General features: G+C 38.4%; 1 protein-coding gene across 9 annotated transcripts in view; it reads left to right on the top strand.

The window, feature by feature from the left end:
* Positions 1-19,765, top strand: part of DCP2 (decapping mRNA 2) — a 66,595-nt gene that overhangs the window by 19,071 nt on the left and 27,759 nt on the right. For all 9 annotated transcript variants that reach the window (XM_008704937.2, XM_040621969.1, XM_040621968.1 and 6 more), the window contains exons 3-7: positions 4,544-4,671; positions 5,071-5,169; positions 19,099-19,251; positions 19,372-19,484; positions 19,575-19,682. In XM_008704937.2, the coding sequence (XP_008703159.1) occupies positions 4,544-4,671; positions 5,071-5,169; positions 19,099-19,251; positions 19,372-19,484; positions 19,575-19,682 (601 nt within the window). The remainder of the gene's footprint in view (positions 1-4,543; positions 4,672-5,070; positions 5,170-19,098; positions 19,252-19,371; positions 19,485-19,574; positions 19,683-19,765) is intronic.

The following is a 19,765-nucleotide window of genomic DNA, read 5'->3' as shown; positions in this document are numbered from 1 at the left end:
GGGGTTCTGGATAAAATTGTGTGTGTGTATGCACATGAGTTTTAAACTTCCCTTGCTATGAAAAAAAATAAACCTTTGTTTTAGTGATGTTTAATTTCAATTGTATGGAGAAAAAGCTTTTATTGCTGATGTGATTTCATTAAGTTAAGTGAGTGCTTACTTGGTGCCAGGCATTATGTGGTGAATGATGTGGATTCAGTCCCTATTTTCAAGAAGATGAAAGGAAATTGTTAGTGCAGTATGGTAAGTTATGATAGGGTACTGAAGGGCATAGAGTAAAGTTAATAGCATGAGTTCTGGAACCACATTCCTTGGGTTAGCATCCCATCTTTGCCATTTACTTGCCATGGAACCTTGGGCAAATTGTGGGGCTTTTCTGTTAAGAATTTTCTTTTTTATAAGTTGTGTGTAGTCTTCTGATTTGTTTTCAGTACTCAGCAAGGTGGTTGTAGAATGGGCATCCTGGGTAAAGTTTTGCTACGGAGCTATGTTCAGAGAACAATGGGGCAAAGGAATTTTGCATATTGCTAAGAGATTGATTAAAGTGATGGGCCATATTGTTTAGGAAAGAAAATAAAAGCAGCAGGGTGTTAATGCAGAGAAGGGAATACAAAGATTAGAGTAGTGGTACAGTGTGAGTAATTAGAAGAATGCAGTAGAAGATTGTGGTCATGATGTTTGTTTCGACCAAATTGCTGGAATAGTTACAGTGATAGCAAGGTCTAGAATGTTGCTGTGGGAATTGGTCTGGAACTGAGGCTAGAGCTTGAGATGAGTTGTCCACGAGGAAATTTGTATCATCCAAGATAATGGTAGGATTTTGAGGGAGATTAATATTGGAATGATTGTTTATGTCTAGAGCAGATTTTTCATGTTTATGCAAAAATGTTAGTATAAAGAAGGTAAAAAAAATTACTGGATTTTTTTTTTTAAAGAATGTGTATAATACAAGTGGACATGTGCTTCAAATTCTTTTATTATCTAATCAGCATAACCTATCTTTTAGAACTACAGTTGAGCATTGAACAGTATGGGGGTTAGGGGTCCTGACCTTCTTTGTAGTAAGAAGTGTGTATAACTTTTTTTTTTTTTTTTTTTTTTAAAGATTTTTTATTTATTTATTTGACAGAGATAGAGACAGCCAGCGAGAGAGGGAACACAAGCAGGGGGAGTGGGAGAGGAAGAAGCAGGCTCATAGCGGAGGAGCCTGATGTGGGGCTCGATCCCACAACGCCGGGATCACGCCCTGAGCTGAAGGCAGACGTTTAACCGCTGTGCCACCCAGGCGCCCCAAGAAGTGTGTATAACTTTTGACTCCCCAAAACTTAACTGCTAATAGCCTACTGTTGACCAGGAGCCTTACTGATAAAATAGTTGATTGACTCATATTTTGCATGTGATATGTATTATATACTGTACTCTCACAATAAAGTAAGCTAGAGAAAAGAAAATTAATTAAAACCATAAGGAAGAAGAAATACATTTACAGTTTTGTACTGTACTTACTGAAAAAATATCTGCATATAAGGGACCCTTTCAGTTCAAACCCGTGTTGTTCAGGGGTCAGCTGTACTGTGTAAAGGCCCAGTAATTCAGATTCAAGACTCAATTTGTTTTGGGGCTTAAGAAAGTACAGTAGTCAAGAATTTTAGTAAAAATTAGAAATGATAATTAACATTATTCAGTGCATCTTAAAGGATTTTTTGAATTAAATACCTTATCTCATTAAATAAAAATGATACTTAAAAAGTTTCACTCCCATGTTTGAACTGAATTCCTTTTTTTTTTTTTTTTTTTTGGAAAGATATTGTTTATCTGAGAGCGAGACAAAGAGCACAAGCAGGGGGAAGGGCAGGGGGAGAAGCAGGCTCCCCACTGAGCAGGGAGCCCAGTGGAGGGCTCTGTCCCAGGACCCCAGGATCATGACCCGAGCTGAACGCAGACACTCAACAGACTGAGCCACCCAGGCACCCCTGAATTGAATTACTTTTATGTACTATTAAGTATGGAGGATGATTGAAAAGTTGTCATTGGGGAAATTGATGTCTTTTTGGATTGGGTTCTGTTAACTTGCTAATTGTGTGGACTTGAGCAAGGTTTTTTTTGGTTTTTGTTTTTTTTAAGATTTTATTTATTTATTTGTCAGAGAGAGAGAGGCAGATAGAGGGAGATGCAGGTTCCCTACTGAGCAAGGAGCCCGATGGGGCACTTGATCCCAGGACCCTGGGATTATGACCCTAGCTGAAGGCAGCCGCCTGACTGAGCCACCCAGGCGTCCCCTTGAGCAAGTATTTAACACATTCTTTTCGGTGTTAATTCCAAGTATATCTTGAACTGTAGTTGATTGGTTTGGACAACTCATTTTGTGGTGGTTTTCAGGTAGAAATAGTGGGTAAATGAAGAATGTAAATAATTTCCAAAATTAAGTCAGTTCATTTATAATTTCTCTTGTTAAATCTTTGTTGTTCTTTTTTTAAAAAAGTTGTTTAATGGGTAGAAAAATAAGATTAACACTGCTTTGTAGAGACAGTGATGTACCTTGAGATTATTAGGAACATTGTAGATGAAAGAGGAGGAACTGCATATGTATCCTACTCTCTGAACTGTTAGGAGTTATCTGTGCTCCTGGTGTATTTTTATGTTTTCCTCTGGTAAAGCTTTTGATGGAAGAAAGAAACATTTATTTAAAATTTACATGTAGGGGCGCCTGGGTGGCGCAGTCGTTAGGCGTCTGCCTTTAGCTCAGGGCATGATCCTGGCGTTCTGGGATCGAGCCCCACATCTGGCTCCTCCTCTGGGAGCCTGCTTCTTCCTCTCCCACTCCGCCTGTTTGTGTTCCCTCTCTCGCTGGCTGTCTCTGTCAAATAAATAAATAAATCTTTAAAATAAATAAATAAAATTTACATGTAGATTCCAAAACACCTGTGATGACTTTAAAACACATAAGGGGTTTTAGTAAACATTTAAGGCCAGACTATTATTGGGAAGTAACTTTCCAGAATGTTAGCAATTCCGTATAGAATTAGGGCTTCATGGAATGGTTGATGTTGTATCCAAACTTTATCCTTTTTTCTCCCTTCCCCATTTGAAGGCATTATTTTGAAATTATATTAATTACATAGAGGTTAACCCTAGTTTCTGTCTTAATTACAATGTTGTCATAGATGGTTGACTTCTTTGGGCTCTTTGAGGGCCTCTGTAGTTTTTACTACAATTATAGAACCAAAATAAATTTTTAAATACAAAGCTTATAGAACTTAAAATATGTTTTCATAAAAGGAATTTAATATTTTTTGAAACCAACTAGCTGCCAGTCACAACATGGATACAATGCGTCTTTGAGGGTATTTTGATGTGCCTGTACTACCAGTTTCTGCACCACCTTTCTTTTTCTGCATCTGTTAAGAAACCTTTTTTATATTGTGCTGGGATATCATTTGACTCTAATGCATCATTTGTGCATTAGCTTTCTTTCTTTTTTTGGTAGCCCACAGCAGTTAAAGTAGTACTGGTATCAGTATGGTCTCTGAAATCAAGTTGTAGTTCTTGATATATGTGGTATTCCAAATGATTGAAAAGAGGCTCATATTACATGTTTTTAGGTTAACATCGAAATAAAAACACAGAATATATGTTTTCATAGAGGACTTAAGGACCCTTAAGAATATGTCCTTGGTTTGAGAAACACTCATAAATTATAATTTTTCCCACATTTTTTTATGATTAACAGTGTTGTAGTGATGAGGCGTTTGATAACATGGGGAATTGGAAGCCTGAGCATGTACTTTACAGGTGTAGGTTTTATTTACTTAAAAAAAAATAAGTTTTTACACAGCCCAGTTTGGGGGGGCCATGCCCAGTTTCTTTTGAAAGAGGCTATTCTGGGGCGCCTGGGTGGCAGTCGTTAAGCATCTGCCTTCGGCTCAGGTCATGATCCCAGAGTCCTGGGATCGAGCCCCGCATTGGGATCCTGCTCGGTGGGAAGCCTGCTTCTCCCTCTCCCACTCCGCCTGCTTGTGTTCCCTCTCTCGCTGTCTCTCTGTCAAATAAATAACATCTTAAAAAAAAAAAAGGCTATTCTTTCCTTAATGCCCAGATTTACCTTTCTCTATAATTGTTGTTGTTAAGATTTTATTTATTTATTTATTTTTTTTTTTTAAAAGATTTTATTTATTCATTCGAGAGGATAGAGACAGCCGGCGAGAGAAGGAACACAAGCAGGGGGAGTGGGAGAGGAAGAAGCAGGCTCAATAGCGGAGGAGGCTGATGTGGGGCTCGATCCCAGAACGCCGGGATCACGCCCTGAGCCGAAGGCAGACGCCTAACCGCTGTGCCACCCAGGTGCCCCTTATTTCTTTATTTTTGAGAAAGAGTAGCAGTGACTTGTTCAGGAGAAAACAAATGGGGGGGGGGAAAAGGAGAAACTTAGGTGAAGATTTGAGTAATTTCATATAAAATTCAGTTGATTTAAATAGGTTTCTGTCTGTATATAATAAGTATTCAAGCTGTACTTAGAAAGGAGTTTCCTTAACACTATGCATACTCTTCAGTCATTGTCCATTTTTGCTGCCTCAAGGTGAAGATGTGGAAAAAATTTTGGATGAATGGAAGGAATATAAAATGGGAGTACCAACCTATGGTGCAATTATTCTTGATGAGACACTTGAAAATGTGAGTGTAATAAAAGAATTTTAGTGCAATGATCAGCTGCTTTCACCTTATTCGTAAAATATGTGTTATTTTGTTCTGAACTGAGGTTTTAAAATAGACTTCTAGTGCTACAAGGCCAAATTTTGCATATTTTATCTGCATTCTGGATCTTACTATTTTATACTTGTGGTATGACTTAGTGCAAAAAAAATATCATTTGGTTGTTGAAGAAATACTTTAAAATGGTCAGAATGCCTTTCTTCACACAAGTAGTAGTATAGTCAGACTCTTGGAAGGTAAATTAAAGTCAAGTACTGTATAAAATTATTGGTGATGACAGTTACTTGAAGTAAGGAGAAAGATACCTCTGACTTCAGGGAAAGTAAGTTTTTTATTTTTTACCTCTGCTCATTTTTATAGGTACTACTGGTTCAGGGGTATCTAGCAAAATCAGGCTGGGGATTTCCAAAAGGAAAAGTAAATAAAGAAGAAGCTCCTCATGATTGTGCTGCTAGAGAGGTGAGTTACTGCAGTTTGCAACTTAGTAACATTTGGTGATTATGTTTTGAGTGTGCTTTTTTAGCCATGGAGATTTATTGTTTGGACCATCTAATCCTCTTTCTAGAGCTTGACTGCATGAAGTAACTTACCTTTTGTAATGATTCTTTTGTCCATCTCTCTCTATCATTCTTCCCTTAATTTGTTTCCATTTTCTTTTTTGCCCATTTTTAATTATCTCTAACTCCTTTTATTTTGATGATATATTCTCTACCTTTTTTTTTTATAACTGGATTTGCAATTGGTAAAACATTTTGGCAGTTACACTAGTGCTTGTTTTGTGTTTATAGTCTTGGCTTCCAGACAAGTACACAATTTGGGCTTTCCTAAGAAATTTACATTTGTTGCTCAGAACCCTCTCTAGCTTCCTATTGTCTATAAGATGAAGTTTAATTCTTATAAGTATTGAAACTCCCTCCCTTATTCCCAACACAAAATTTAGCTATTCCTAAATTTATTTGCCTTTATTTTCAGTCAAAAGAATTTATTTTCTGTGTGAATTTGACTGCTTTGTTTCAGCGTCTAAACTTTGCTTATATTATTTTCCTAACTAGAAGGTTCTCTCTTCTTCCTGCCTACCAAATCCTGTCTAGACCTAGCTCAAATTATCTTTTTTCCCTCAGGGATTGCCACCAACTCGCTCTGTATCCAGTATCTGAGTTTCTTATTTGTAAAATGAGGTTTGGAGTGAATAATTTCTTTTTCTTTAAATTGAAGTATAGTTTACACACAGTGTTACATTAGTTTCAGATGTACAGCATAGGGATTCAACAAGTCTAAACATTATGCTGTGCTCACCACAAGTGTAGCTATCATTTGTCAACATACACTGTTACTAAAATACCATTGGCTATATTCCCTATTCTCTACCTTTCATCCCTGTGTCTTACTTATTCCATAATTGGAAGTCTGTACTTTCTACTCCTCTTCATCCATTTTGCCCATCGCCCCCCCCCCCCCGTGGCAACCATCAGTTCTCTATTTATGGGTCTTTTTCTACTTTTTGTTTTGTTTTTTAGATTCCACATATAAATGAAATCATATGGTAATGTCTTTCTCTGTCTGACTTATTTCACTTAATGTAATACCCTCTAGATCCCATCCATGTTGTTGCAAATGGCAAGCTCTCATTCTTTTTTTATGTCTGTGTAATATTCCATATTTTTATTCAGTCATCTGTCAGTGGATGCTGCGGTTGCTTCCATGTCTTGGCTGTTGTAAATGATGCTGCAATAAACATAGGGGTGCATGTACCTTTTCAAGTTAGTGTTTTTGTATTCTTTGAGTAAATACCTCGTAGTGGAATTACTGGATCATGTGGTATTATTATTTTTAAGTTTTTGAGGAACCTCCATACTGTTTTGCACAGTGGTGGCACCAGTTTGCATTCCCACAAACAGATGCATGGGGGTTTCTTTTTCTCCACATCTTCACTGGCATTTGTTATTTCTTGTCTTTTTGATTCTAGCCGTTCTGTAGGGTGGATAATTTCTAAAGTTCATTCTTAACTAAAATTCCATTTATTTAAAAATTTAATCAGTGAGCTCTATCCTACATTTACATTGGAACTTTAATAAGTTATTGTCTAGACATTTGCTTGGCATTAATTATGTAGTACCTGTGATATATTACGGACTGTATTCTTATTTATCAGTTTCTTACACATTACATCTTATCCTTGAAATTTGAGATGTTGAGCTATAAAGAAGCATGATAGAATGGAAAGAAAACTGGTCTAGGCGTTGAAAGATTTTTGTTCCCGTATAGTTCTTGTACATGTTAGTAGCCTAGCGACTTTGGGTGAGTCACTTAATTTCTCTATAAGATACACATTTATTAAGAAGAGTTACTTAAGGGCTTCATAACTAGAAGTAGATATCTTTAAAATCTAAGTGTTAATGACTAACTTTGAGATATTTTTGAGGTGGCAGTATTGATTTTGTGGCGTATCTCATTTGGATCTGTTGCCTTGTTTATTTTTTTGACTCCGTGTTTTCCTGAAGCAGTGCTCACCACCTGGTTTAAGTTTGGATTTAATTATTAGTGAGCAATAGTAGTTAAAATTCTTATAAACTACTAGTAATTATTTAACAAGAAAAACCATTAGTGGTTATTTACTTTGGAGTAGGATTTTAAAAATGATTAAAAATGCTGCATTTTCAATTCAGTATGGAACAACTTATCTAAGTAAGTGTTTTCAACAGCTTATAGACAAAGCCATTGTATATAGGTAAGTAAAGGTTTATGCACACCTCTTAAGATTGAAAGCTGTTTAGGTAGCAGGTGAGAAATTGACACATACTCTAAGAGCTTTCCCTTTTCTTTCTGTAGATGATATGAAATGAAATGGAATAGTTGTAAACTCTCCCTTTTATGTCCTTAAACCTTGTGGTTCTCTGGCTCAAAAGGAAGGACAAAACAAAAATCATAGCATCGCACCTAGAGGAATTGATGTGTAATTCTGTACGTAGAGTTAGATTAGTCCTATAGCAATAAGATAATTGTCTGGGTCCAGGAAAGACACTGCATTAACTAGGAAACAGGCTAAATTTGGACTAAATTTGGTGGATCAGCTGTCTCTGTAGTTGGATCTTTTTGAGGGAACTTGGAAGAAATCAAATATTTAAACTTGCAGAACTGAAGAGAAGTATCCCATGCCAAGGGATCGTCTACATCTATCACTAGAACGTCTCTTCTGACCAGTTTTGTACACTATGTTATAGAGTCAGGGTGATGCAGAAATAAGGTATTGGGGGAGGGAATGGGGGAGAGGGGCAGAGGCAGTTAACCTGTGAGCTGAGGCACCCAGTTTTTATTTAGTTTATCTTATTTGTTTGTTTTCTGCTCTGGGATACTAAGGTAGAAGATTGTCCGATTCATGTGGTGCTAATTTCAGTAATGATTATAGATCACCATGGTTTATAAGAAAGTAAATGAAATTTATTAGGGCATGGGGAGTGGGAGAATGGAGTGTAGATGATAGGATGCTACAGAGAATCTTACGGGGAAGGGATACAGCCATTATGGGAGATGATCTCCTCTTTATAGGAGAGAAACTGAAACAGAGCAGTTCAGTAACATACCAGGATCTCACAGTGAGCGGCAGAACAGGGATGCAAAACCTTGGTGGTTGGTTCTGGAGTCCATGTTCCTGACTACTGCAGTATAGGCAGTCAGCAATATTTGTAAATGGGTATTTCTAAACAACGGAGATGAAAACGGAAGGAATTTGTGATTTTTAAGTATATGTGTTTTCTAATATTTACCTTTCTGATGTGAATCACTGAGGTTTTTTCTGTTTTAGAGTTTTTGTCCTGCTCTGAGGAAAGCACAGGTATTCTTAGGAACTGTAGTCTCGTAATTTCAGGGAAAGATTTTTTCCTTTTGATAATAAGAATTAATCCTTCTAACCTTTCTGATCTAAGAAACATCTTCTTATCACTGATAAAGGAACTTGTCGAAAAAAAACCTTGTCTTTAGTTTTTGTAAATTTGGGATTAGAATTTGACTTTTATATCTGATTTTTAAATGATTACCTCTGTTACAAAGAGAGAAAAGCTTTAGGATTAAGGTTGAGTGTTGCTTTATTAGTTCAGTCAGGTTGACATAATGAAATACCACAGCCTGAGTGGCTTAAACACAGAAATTATCTCTCAGTTCTAGAGGCTGGGAAGTCCCAAGATCAAGGTGCCTGCTGATAAGGTTTCTGGTGAGGGCTCTCATCCTGGCTTGTAGGTGGCTCCTTTCTCACTGTGTGCTTATGTGGTCTTTCCTGTGTGCCTTTGTGAGTGCAGAGAGTGTGCCATGTCTCTTCCTCTTCTTACATCCGCCCTCTCGGGCTAGGCCCCCAACCTCATGACCTCATTTTACCTTTATTACCTCCTCACAGGCCCTGTCTCCAAATACAGGCACATTGAGGGTTAGGCCTTCATCGTGAGTTTCGGTGAGACAGTTTAGTTCATAGCAGTTGCCATTTTGAGTAATCAAAGTATTCAACTAGCAGTCCTAGACTTGTATGTAGTGTGTCCTTCTGCCACTTGGTGGTACTGCAGTACTGTTTGGCGATGATAGGGTTGGTATGTACCATCTGTGTTTTTAGTTGAAAGCCAGATGGGGATATTAACCACAAACTCCTCTGAAAAATAACAGCGTTCCTTTTAATTTTCACTTGTATTAACCTATAAGGAAGACTTCTTTCCAAATTTTTTTAGCTGCCACTAGTGAGACTGATGCCTTAAATGCTTTTTCTTGGACTTTTAAGTTATGCAGTTCCATCATGGGTGCTTACCCTTCTTTTAAGTTGCTAATGACATATTAACTTGGTTTATTATAGTTATGTTACTGTTATTATTTCATTATATATGGCCGTCCAGAGATGTTTTGTTATATCAGAATCTGACCCATCTTATAAGGGCTGTGTATGTGGGCTGAACTGAGAGAAGCAATGGCAGCCTTCTCAGGGACAAAGTATGAAAAATTGTCAATAGAAAACTTAGTGCTGTCTTCGTGAGTAGTTTCCAATCCTTGACCTTAAGGTTTACCTTTGTTAATTGGGTTCTGATTACTTTTATTCAGTGAAGTAGATTTAGGACAAAGATGTGCAAAATGTTTTCTAGATACTGTTGAAAGGATGTGTTAGGGTAATCAGTATATTTTTATTGTTAGTTGTGGTGAGACACCAGTTGTTGCACAAGCAAATGATACTTGGCAGTTGACTTGTTTCAGCATTTATTTTGTTGCTTGTTATTTAGCAAAACAGTGTATTTTATTGTAACGAAACTGACTTCGTTATGCATTTAATCCTGTGTATTGTGATTTAATTTTGATAGAGTTTGTACGGAGTAACTATTGGTAGATTTATTCTACCTCTTTCCTGTAAGTTTATAAAAGGACATTAGATAGATTTCATTATATGTCTGTGCCGGTGCTTTTTGGATAGCACATTTTTATTTTATTTTTATTTTTTTTAGTTTTTTTTTAAGATTTTTTTTTTTTTTAATTTATTTGACAGAGAGAGAGAGAGAGCCAGCGAGAGGGAACACAAGCAGGGGGAGTGGGAGAGGAAGAAGCAGGCTCCCAGCGGAGGAGCCTGATGTGGGGCTCGATCCCAGGACCCAGGGATCATGCCCTGAGCCGAAGGCAGACGCTTAACGACTGAGCCACCCAGGCGCCCCAAGGATAGCACATTTTTAAATCTTACTTAGGGATTTTTATCTGATATCATTAGAGAAGTTAATGGTTTTCTATATGCCAGGAAAATTAAGTATTGTAATACAGAAATGAATTTGATCCACAGAAGATGGTATTAAAATTTTTGTCTTTGGTATCTTTATATGTAAGTGAGCTACTAAAAACTTTCCCCAGTAAGTGTGATGAGAGCGGTTTCCTAATTTTGGAGGCAAATCAGTTATTACCACTTTCAGAATTGAGAGGTTTTATCTGTTACTTTATTATACTTGTTTTAAGTTTGGTTGTGCAGAGTTTGAAGCTGCCTGTGTTTAGTGCTGATGGCTCTTTTCATTTTGCCTCCTATTGTACCACCTTCTCCAGTATGACTCCAGCTATAGCTATTCCCAGCTCTCTAAACGGAATGCCTTTCTCTTCTTATCTGGCAAACTCCTATTCATCTTTCAAGTCCCAGCTCAGGCTTATCCAGTGGAATAGGACGTTGTCCATGGCACCTTCTCCAGAAGACCGCCCCATTTCACAACTGACACCTCACCTTAACCCAGAGCTGAGTTACGTATTCCCATAGTACCCACCTACCTCTTGGCATGTGTGTCCTATTACAATTATTTTCTTTTTTAGACTGATCTCCTTAAAGAGCAGTGCATGCTCTATTAATTTCTGAAGCCTATGCATAGGATGATAGCTGTTAACTTACTAAGTACATATTTGAATGCACTAAATATATTAATATTGAGATATTTCAAGTAGTGCAGAGCAAAATAACAAAGAATGGATTCACCTGCTAATATTTTGCCATATTTGGTTTATTAGATTTGCTATATATGTGCGTGTGGTTTTTATTTTATTTTTTAAAGATTTTGTTTATTTGAGAGAGAGCGCATGAGAGAGCGGAGAGCACAAGTCGGGGTGGGGGAGGGAGGGGGAGAGGGAGAGGGAGAAGCAGACTCCCCACTGAGCAGGGAGCCTGATGCAGGGCTTGATCCCAAGACTGCGAGATCATGACCTGAGCCGAAGGCAAACGCTTAACCGACTGAGCCACCCAGGTGCCTCAGTTTTTATTTTATTTTTTAAAAGATTTATTTATTTTACAGCGAGTGTGGGAGCAGAGAGAGAGAATCCCAAGAAGACTCCCTGCTAAGCATGGAGCCTGATGCAAGTCTCAATCTCATGACCCTGAGATCATGATCTGAGCCGAAATTGAGAGTCAAATGCTTAACCGACTGAGCTAGCCAGGCGCCCCTAAAGATTTATTTATATATTTTATTTTATTTTATTTTATTTTATTTTATTTTTTTAAAGATTTTATTTATTTATTTGACAGAGAGAGACAGCCAGCGAGAGAGGGAACACAGCAGGGGGAGTGGGAGAGGAAGAAGCAGGCTCATAGCGGAGGAGCCTGATGTGGGACTCGATCCCGGTACGCCAGGATCACGCCCTGAGCCGAAGGCAGACGCTTTAACGACTGCGCTACCCAGGCGCCCCTATTTATATATTTTAGAGAGAGCATGCGCGAGGGTGCGTGCACGAGTGAGCACATGGTGGGGAGATGTAGAGGGAGAGTCTAGACTCCATGCTGAGTATGAAACCTCACACGGTGTTCCATCTCATGACCCTGAGATCACAACCTGAGCCAAAACCAAGAGTTGCATGCTTAACCGATTGTACCACGCAGACATCCCTTGGTTTTTATTATTACTGCTGAATAATTTAGTAGGAGTAAATTGCAGACATAATGTACCTTAATCCCTAAATAATTCTGCATGTAAGTTTTAAGAACTGGGAAGTTCTCTTATGTAATCACAGTGTAATTATCAAATTCAGGAATTTAACATTGGTAGGTGTTGTTATCTAATGGGCATTTAATGTTCACATTTACTAATTGCCTCGTTGTGGTCCTTTTTAGCAGTTTCAATCCCCTTCCGCATCCAGGATTCTCTTCCAGGCTCATGCATTGTGTTTGCATTTAATTATTACCTATCTTCAGTCTCCTTTAATTTGAAAAAGTTCCTCAGTCTTCTTCAGTGCTTTTTTTTTTTTTTTTTCAAGATTTTACTTATTTATTTGACAGAGAGATAGCGAGAGAGGGGGAGAGAGAGAGAGAGAGAGAGAGAGAGCGCGCGCGCGCGCGCGTGCGCACACACGCAGGGGGAGCGCCCAGCAGAGGGAGAGGGAGAAGCCTGCTGAACAAGGAGCCTGACAGTGGGGCTCGATCCTTCGCCATTTGAGCCACCTTGCTGCTCCTCAGTACTTATTTTATTAAGCGTGTATTTAGTTAGATACTATTTGTAGCACAAAGTTAACAGGTTATGCGCACAAGGAACTTAGATTATACTGTTTACTTTCAGCATGGTTTCTCACATATAGACTTACATGACTAGATGTGTATACTTATTTCTGATTATAAATACTATTCAAGGAAGGAAACTAATCAGAACAGTTTAATAATTTTTATATATGTATATATCTGTGAAACCACCATCCAGATCAAGACACAGAATATTGCCAGCACCTCAGAAGATTCTTTCCTGCCCTTTCTCAGTCAATACCCAGTTTTCCCACACCTCCTGGAGGGAACGACTACTTAGCCTTTTATTACCATTGATTAGTGTTGCTAGTTCTTGAGCTTCATATTAAAAGGCTTTTGCATTAGGTACTTTGTTTTGTGTGTTTGGCTCAATATAAGTCTGTGAGATTCATTTATATTGTTGCATGTATCAGTAGTTGGGTTTTTTTTATTGCTCTTTAGTATTCCAGTGTATAGATAGGTGCAGTGCTTTATCTCTTATGCATTGGATTGTATCCATCTTTTGGCTGATATATATATTTTTTAAGATTTTATTTATTTGAGAGAGAGCGAGCATGCAATCACAGAGGGAGAGGGAGAAGCAGACTCCCCTACTGATCAGAGAGCCCGATGTGGGGCTTGATCCCAGGACCCTGAGATTACGACCTGAGTTGAAGGCAGACGCTTAACCAAGCCATCCAGGCACCCCACTTTTGGCTATTATTAATAAAACTGTTATAAATATGCTGGTATATCTTTGTTGAGGTAAATAAGTGCTCATTTCTCTAGGTATGGCTTAGTCATAAAGAAGCTGCAAACCTATTGCCAATAGTTTTCTGGGTGGTTGTACCAATTTACCACCTATATATATTAGAGTTCCAGTTATCCAGGCCTACATGAAAAATTCAGCAGTTTTATCCCATGTTTATGTATTGGAAGAATTCATATTGTTAAAATGTAAATAGTAGTAAAAGCCATCTATAAATTCTGTGTAATCTGTATCACGATTCCAATGGCATTTTTTTATAGAAGCAGGAAAAAACAGTCCTAAATTTGTTCACAGGCATAAAAGACCCTGAGTAGCAAAAGCAATCCTGGGAAGAACGCAGTGGGAGGCATCACACTTCTGGTTTCAAGCTATACTATAAGGCTTTAGTCATCAAAGCAATATGGTACTGATATAAAAACAGAAAAATGGATCAGTGGAACAGAATTGAGAGCCCAAAGTAAACCCAAGCATGTATGGTCAACTAATACTTAACAAGGGAGCCAAGAGAACACAAGGGAAGAAAGATAGTCCCTTCTGTAAATGGTGCTGGGAAAATTAGACATTGACAAAAGAATGAAATTAGATCCCTTATACCACTCATAAAAATTAACTCAAAATGGATGAAAGAATTAAATGTAAGACCTAAAACCATGAAACTTTAGAAGGAGATATAGGAAAAAAGCTTGTGGATGTGGGTCTTCGGTATGCTTTTTTTTTTTTTTTTTTAAAGATTTTATTTATTTGACAGAGAGACAGCCAGCGAGAGAGGGAACACAAGCAGGGGGAGTGGGAGAGGAAGAAGCAGGCTCATAGCGGCAGAGGCCGATGTGGGGCTCGATCCCATAACGCCGGGATCACGCCCTGAGCTGAAGGCAGACGCTTAACGACTGAGCCACCCAGGCGCCCCTTCGGTATGCTTTTTTAATGTGACACCTAAAGCATGAGCAACCAAATAAAAAACAAGTGGGACTGCATCAAACTGAAAAGCTACAGCAAAAGAAAGCATCAACAAAGTAAAAGGCCTACAGAATGGGAAAGAAATATTTGCAAACTACATAGGGATTGATACCCAAAATATACAAAGAACTCCTAGAACACAATAGCAAAAAAAAACCCCCTAATAATCCAATTAAAAATGGGCAAAAGACCTGAATAGACATTTTCCCAAAGGAGATATACAAATGACCCACAGGTACATGAAAAGATACTCAACATCACTAGTCATTAAGGAAATTGCAAATCAAAACTGCAATGAGAGAAAAAAAAAAACCCACCTGTTAGAATGGCTATTATCAAAAAGATAAATGACAGATGTTGTGAGGATGTGGAGAAAAGGGAACCGTTTTGTACTGGTGGTGCGATTGTAAACTGGTGTAGCCACTATGGAAAACAGTATGGAGGTTTCTCAAAAAATAGAACTACCATATGATCCAACAATTCCACTTCTGGGAATATATTCAAAAGAAACTGGGGCGCCTGGGTAGCGCAGTCGTTAAAGCGTCTGCCTTCGGCTCAGGGCGTGATCCTGGCGTACCGGGATCGAGTCCCACATCAGGCTCCTCTGCTATGAGCCTGCTTCTTCCTCTCCCACTCCCCCTGCTGTGTTCCCTCTCTCGCTGGCTGTCTCTCTCTGTCAAATAAATAAATAAAATCTTTAGAAAAAAAAAAAAAAAGAAACTAATACTCTAATTTGAAAAGACACCGTACCCATGGTCATAGCATTATTTACAGTAGCTAAGAAATGGAAACAACCTAAGTGTCCATTGACAGGTGATAAAGAAGTTGTGGGGTATATATACATACGCACACCTGCACACAAAATGGCTATTATTCAGCCATTAACAAGGAAATCCTGCCATTTGTGCAACATGTATGGATCTTGAGGGCATTGTGCTAAGTGAAATAAGTCAGAGAAAGACCAGTGTTGTATGATCTCAGTTACATGTGGAATCTACAAAGAAAAAAACAAAAAACCAATCAGAAAAAGAGATCAGGTTTGTCGTTCCCAGAAGAGGGGTTGGGGGTTGGGAGAATTGGAGGAACATGGTTTTGAAAGTACAAACTTGCCGCTATAGGTAAGTGATAGGAATGTAATGTATAGCATGATGACTGTAGGTAACCACTGCTGTATGATATATCTATGAAAGTTGTTAAGAGAGTAGATCTTAAGAGTTCTCATCACAAGGAAAAAAATTCTTTTGCCTTTTCTTTTTACTGTATCTATATGAGGCAGTGGTTGCTACCTAAAGTGAGGGTGGTAATCATTTCACAATATATGTAAGTCAGAGCATTATGCTGTACACCTTAAGCTTATATAGTGATATATGTCAATTAGATCTCAATAAAAGGACAAAAAATCTTATGGTCATTTTACAGTATATACAAATACCAAATCATTGTGTTGTACTGAAACTAATATAATGTTATCCGTTAATTATATCTCAATTAAAAAAAATTTAGCCATTCTGATGGGAATGTAATGCTTTATCATTGTATTTTTCATTTACGTTTTCTTGAAGTTTAATGATTTTGAGCACATTGTCATGTTCTTATTTGCCATTTCAATGTTTTCTTAATTAAGTACCCACTTATGTTACCCATTTTTAGAAGTTGGGTTACTTGTCTTATTGGTACATAGGACTTTCTAATATATTCTGGATTGTATTGTGAATATATGCTGGTTTATGTCTTCCCTTTGATGAAGGGAAGCAGTTTCATATATCATTGATGTGCAAACATTTAGGTGTCCCAGTCTTTTTTTTTTTTTTTTTTTTGGTGCCCCAGTCTTAATTGTTACAGTTATAAATCTAATATCCTTCAAGGTTGATTTATAATCAGAAACGTTTTTAAGCTCTCAAGCAGTGGAGTAGACCTTTGTTTTAAGTGAAAGTAAAGCATCTGGATTTTGCTTTAATGGAAACATCAGATAGCATAATATGTGTTGTGAAATCCACATGATTGATGGTTTTAATTACATTGTCTTGTGTATATAAATGTTAAGATTTGGGAAGGAATGAAACCTCTGTTACTGAGCTTCAGAATATTATTCTGGAAAAAATACATAGTTCTGCTGTGTTAAATGTCACTGATCACCTGTTTCTTGTATAGCTACAATACCAGATGTAGATGTAAAGAAACATGGGACAAGAGAACTTTCCTTTTTTTTCAATGCCACTTATGTACTTAGGTACCTAGTCTGACATGTCCAGAAGTAGGAAATACAAATAATGCTTCTCATTTTCTATATACCATGGAACATTTTTCAAGTGAGTATATTCACCTAGTTTTTTAATTTTTAAATGAGGACAGGAGGTTTAGCATACTTAGGGACTTACAGAAATGGTGACAGAAATGAGTTGGTTGTCCTGGAGGAGCTTAAACTGGGAGTCCTAGACTACACACGTCTGGGAGAAGGATAGCTGTGCCTTTTTCGAGGAATGTAGAATGAGGTACATGAACTGACGAGGGAAGAGACAAATGAGTAGAAATAGCTCCTTCATACCTGTACCTCGTAAGAGATTCAGGCCTGTCCATGTGTTTTAACATCTTCTGTCACACTTATTGGTTAGGAGATGCTGAAACCAGAGGAAAGGGGAGGTACTGGGGATGTGTAAAAGATCCACAGGGGGTTCTAGCCACTGAGAATTCAAAGCCTTTTTGATTGGTGGGGGTAAAGTGGGGAAGGACTTTGTCAGAGTAATACAAATGTTATTTGAAGGAGAACTTTAAGGCCAGAAGAGACCAGTGGTTTTTTACTTTATACGGAAGCCCAGTATGTTAATCAGAGTAAGCGTGGTTTCTCTGGTTGAGGGAAGAGATGAAGGTTAGATGTAACATCACTTCTCCTCTTCCAGCCCTTGAGGCACTGCAGAGGGAAGGCAGTTTTAGAACCATGAGTCTATTTCACTGGTTTTCAGCTTTTTTGCATTCACTTCCCCACCCCTCCCACTCCCACACATGGGGTTGTAGCTGTACTTTTGGAATCTGTCCATTTAAATGTTAGTGTTAATCACAATTCTGTTTTCATTTTTGAAACATAGTTTTTTAAAAAAGATTTTATTTATTTACTTAGCAAGAGAGAGAGCAGGAGCAGGGAGAGGGTGGGGAGGGGCAGAGGGAGAGGGAGAAGTAGACTGCCTGCTGAGCAGGGAGCCCAGTGAGGACTCCATCCCAGAACCCTGGGATCATGGCCTGGGCTGAAGGTAGATGTTTAACTGACTGAGCCACCCCGGAGCCCGAAAAACAGTTTTATATGCGTAAGACAAGTTTTAGTCTGTAGCTTGGTGTACGTGTAGATTTGTAGATGCTACAAATAAAATCTATATGTTGTCCCAGTATGTACTCTCCACAGACTGGGAACCGCTGCTGTATTCTAGCATTTTAAGAGTTCTGGACTCAATTACAGTGTGTGTGTGTTGGGGGGGTGGCATTCCTCTCACCAACAAGCAATTGTCAGACGCTGGCTGGGTGTCCTACAGTTCAGCTCAATTCTGACTCTGTCTACCTGGAAGTAGCATCACATTCTGTAGCTTAAGGTCCCAGTCTTACAAGACAGCCTTTTACCTCAGACGACAGTTGCAAGTCCAGGTTGTCATCTGTGCTTCTAACCTATGGAGGCTCCAAAGACCCCCTCCTTGGGTTTAATTTGCTAGAGTCGCTTTCAGAACTGAGAGAAACATTTTACTTACTTGATCACTGGTGTATTTAAAAGGATATATAACTCAAGAACAGCCAGATGGAAGAGCTGCAGAGGGCAGGATATGGGAAAAGGGTGCAAAACAACTTTTTTTTTTTTTTTTAAAGATTTTATTTATTTATTTGAGAGAGAGACAGCCAGCGAGAGGGAACACAGCAGAGGGAGTGGGAGAGGAAGAAGCAGGCTCCCAGCAGAGAAGCCCGATGTGGGACTCGATCCCGGAACGCAGGGATCACGCCCTGAGCCGAAGGCAGACGCTGAACGACTGCGCTACCCAGGCACCCCTAGGGTGCAAAACTTCTATGCTGTCCCCTAGTGTACCGCTCTTTCCAAATCTTCACGTTCACCAACCTGGAAGTCGTGTCCCCCACTTTTGGGTTTTTGTGGAGGCTTCTTTATGTAGGCAGGGTTGATTAAATCATTGGCTGTTGACCATTGAGCTCAATCTCCAGTCTTTCTCCCCTTCATGGAGATGGGAGGTGGGGTAGGGGTTGAGGGTGGACTGAAAGTACTAATCCTCTGATCCATTGGTTGGTTGTCCTAGCAGTCAGCCCCCCATCTTTAGGTGGGGTCCAAAAGTCACCTCAGTAACATGACAAAGGGTACCTTGGTTGCTTTCATCGATTAGGAAATTCCAAGGGTTTTAGGAGCTTTGTATCAGAAAGGGGATGAAGACCAAATAATACATATTTCTTTTTGTAAATCACAGTGTCACACATCTTCCTTCATTGAATAGGTGAAGAATTTGGGCTTAGATATATAAAAGGGTTTATTCATAGTCGAACAGTTCAGAGCTAGAACTAGATCCTGGAATATTCTTATTTCTTGCCTCGTGCTTTCATGCCTTTAATTGCCTGGAAATTTCTGAGTTTTTACTTTGAAATAAATTTTAACAAACTGGAGGTCTAACAGCAACAATTGAAAATCGTCATCTAAATTTGTTATTTCCAGGTCTTTGAAGAAACTGGTTTTGATATCAAAGATTATATTTGTAAGGATGATTACATTGAACTTCGAATCAATGACCAGCTTGCTCGTTTGTACATCATTCCAGGAATTCCAAAAGACACAAAATTTAACCCGAAAACCAGAAGAGAAATTCGGGTATGTAATTGAAAGTATTTTCAGGCTGCTGGACGGTAGTCCAATTGAATGAAGTAGGAAATTGCTTTTTGGAACTCCTTGATAATAATTAACTAAATGAATTATTTTCTTGTGTCTCAGAACATTGAGTGGTTCTCCATTGAGAAATTGCCCTGTCATAGAAATGATATGACCCCGAAATCCAAACTTGGTCTGGCACCTAACAAATTTTTTATGGCCATTCCCTTTATCAGGTATGTTCCTATTTCTTGAAATACAAAACTAATTCTGATAGTTTTTTTATGTAGCCAAGTTTTAAGAGTGAATTCTTAATGTTTCCATAGACCATTAAGGGACTGGCTTTCGCGGAGGTTTGGAGATTCCTCAGACAGTGACAATGGATTTTCCTCAGTCGGTACCACACCAGCTAAACCCACTGTGGAAAAATTGAGGTAAAGAAATAAAGTCATAGGATTCCTACGTTCTGATAGTTTTTAATGCAGTAGCATTTTCCTTCTAAAGTTTACAGAGGCAT

The sequence above is a fragment of the Ursus maritimus genome, unplaced genomic scaffold (assembly GCF_017311325.1).
Source record: "Ursus maritimus isolate PB19 unplaced genomic scaffold, ASM1731132v1 scaffold_5, whole genome shotgun sequence".
In the NCBI taxonomy this organism is placed as follows: Eukaryota; Metazoa; Chordata; class Mammalia; order Carnivora; family Ursidae; genus Ursus; species Ursus maritimus.
This window is presented reverse-complemented; position numbering and strand designations above follow the sequence as displayed.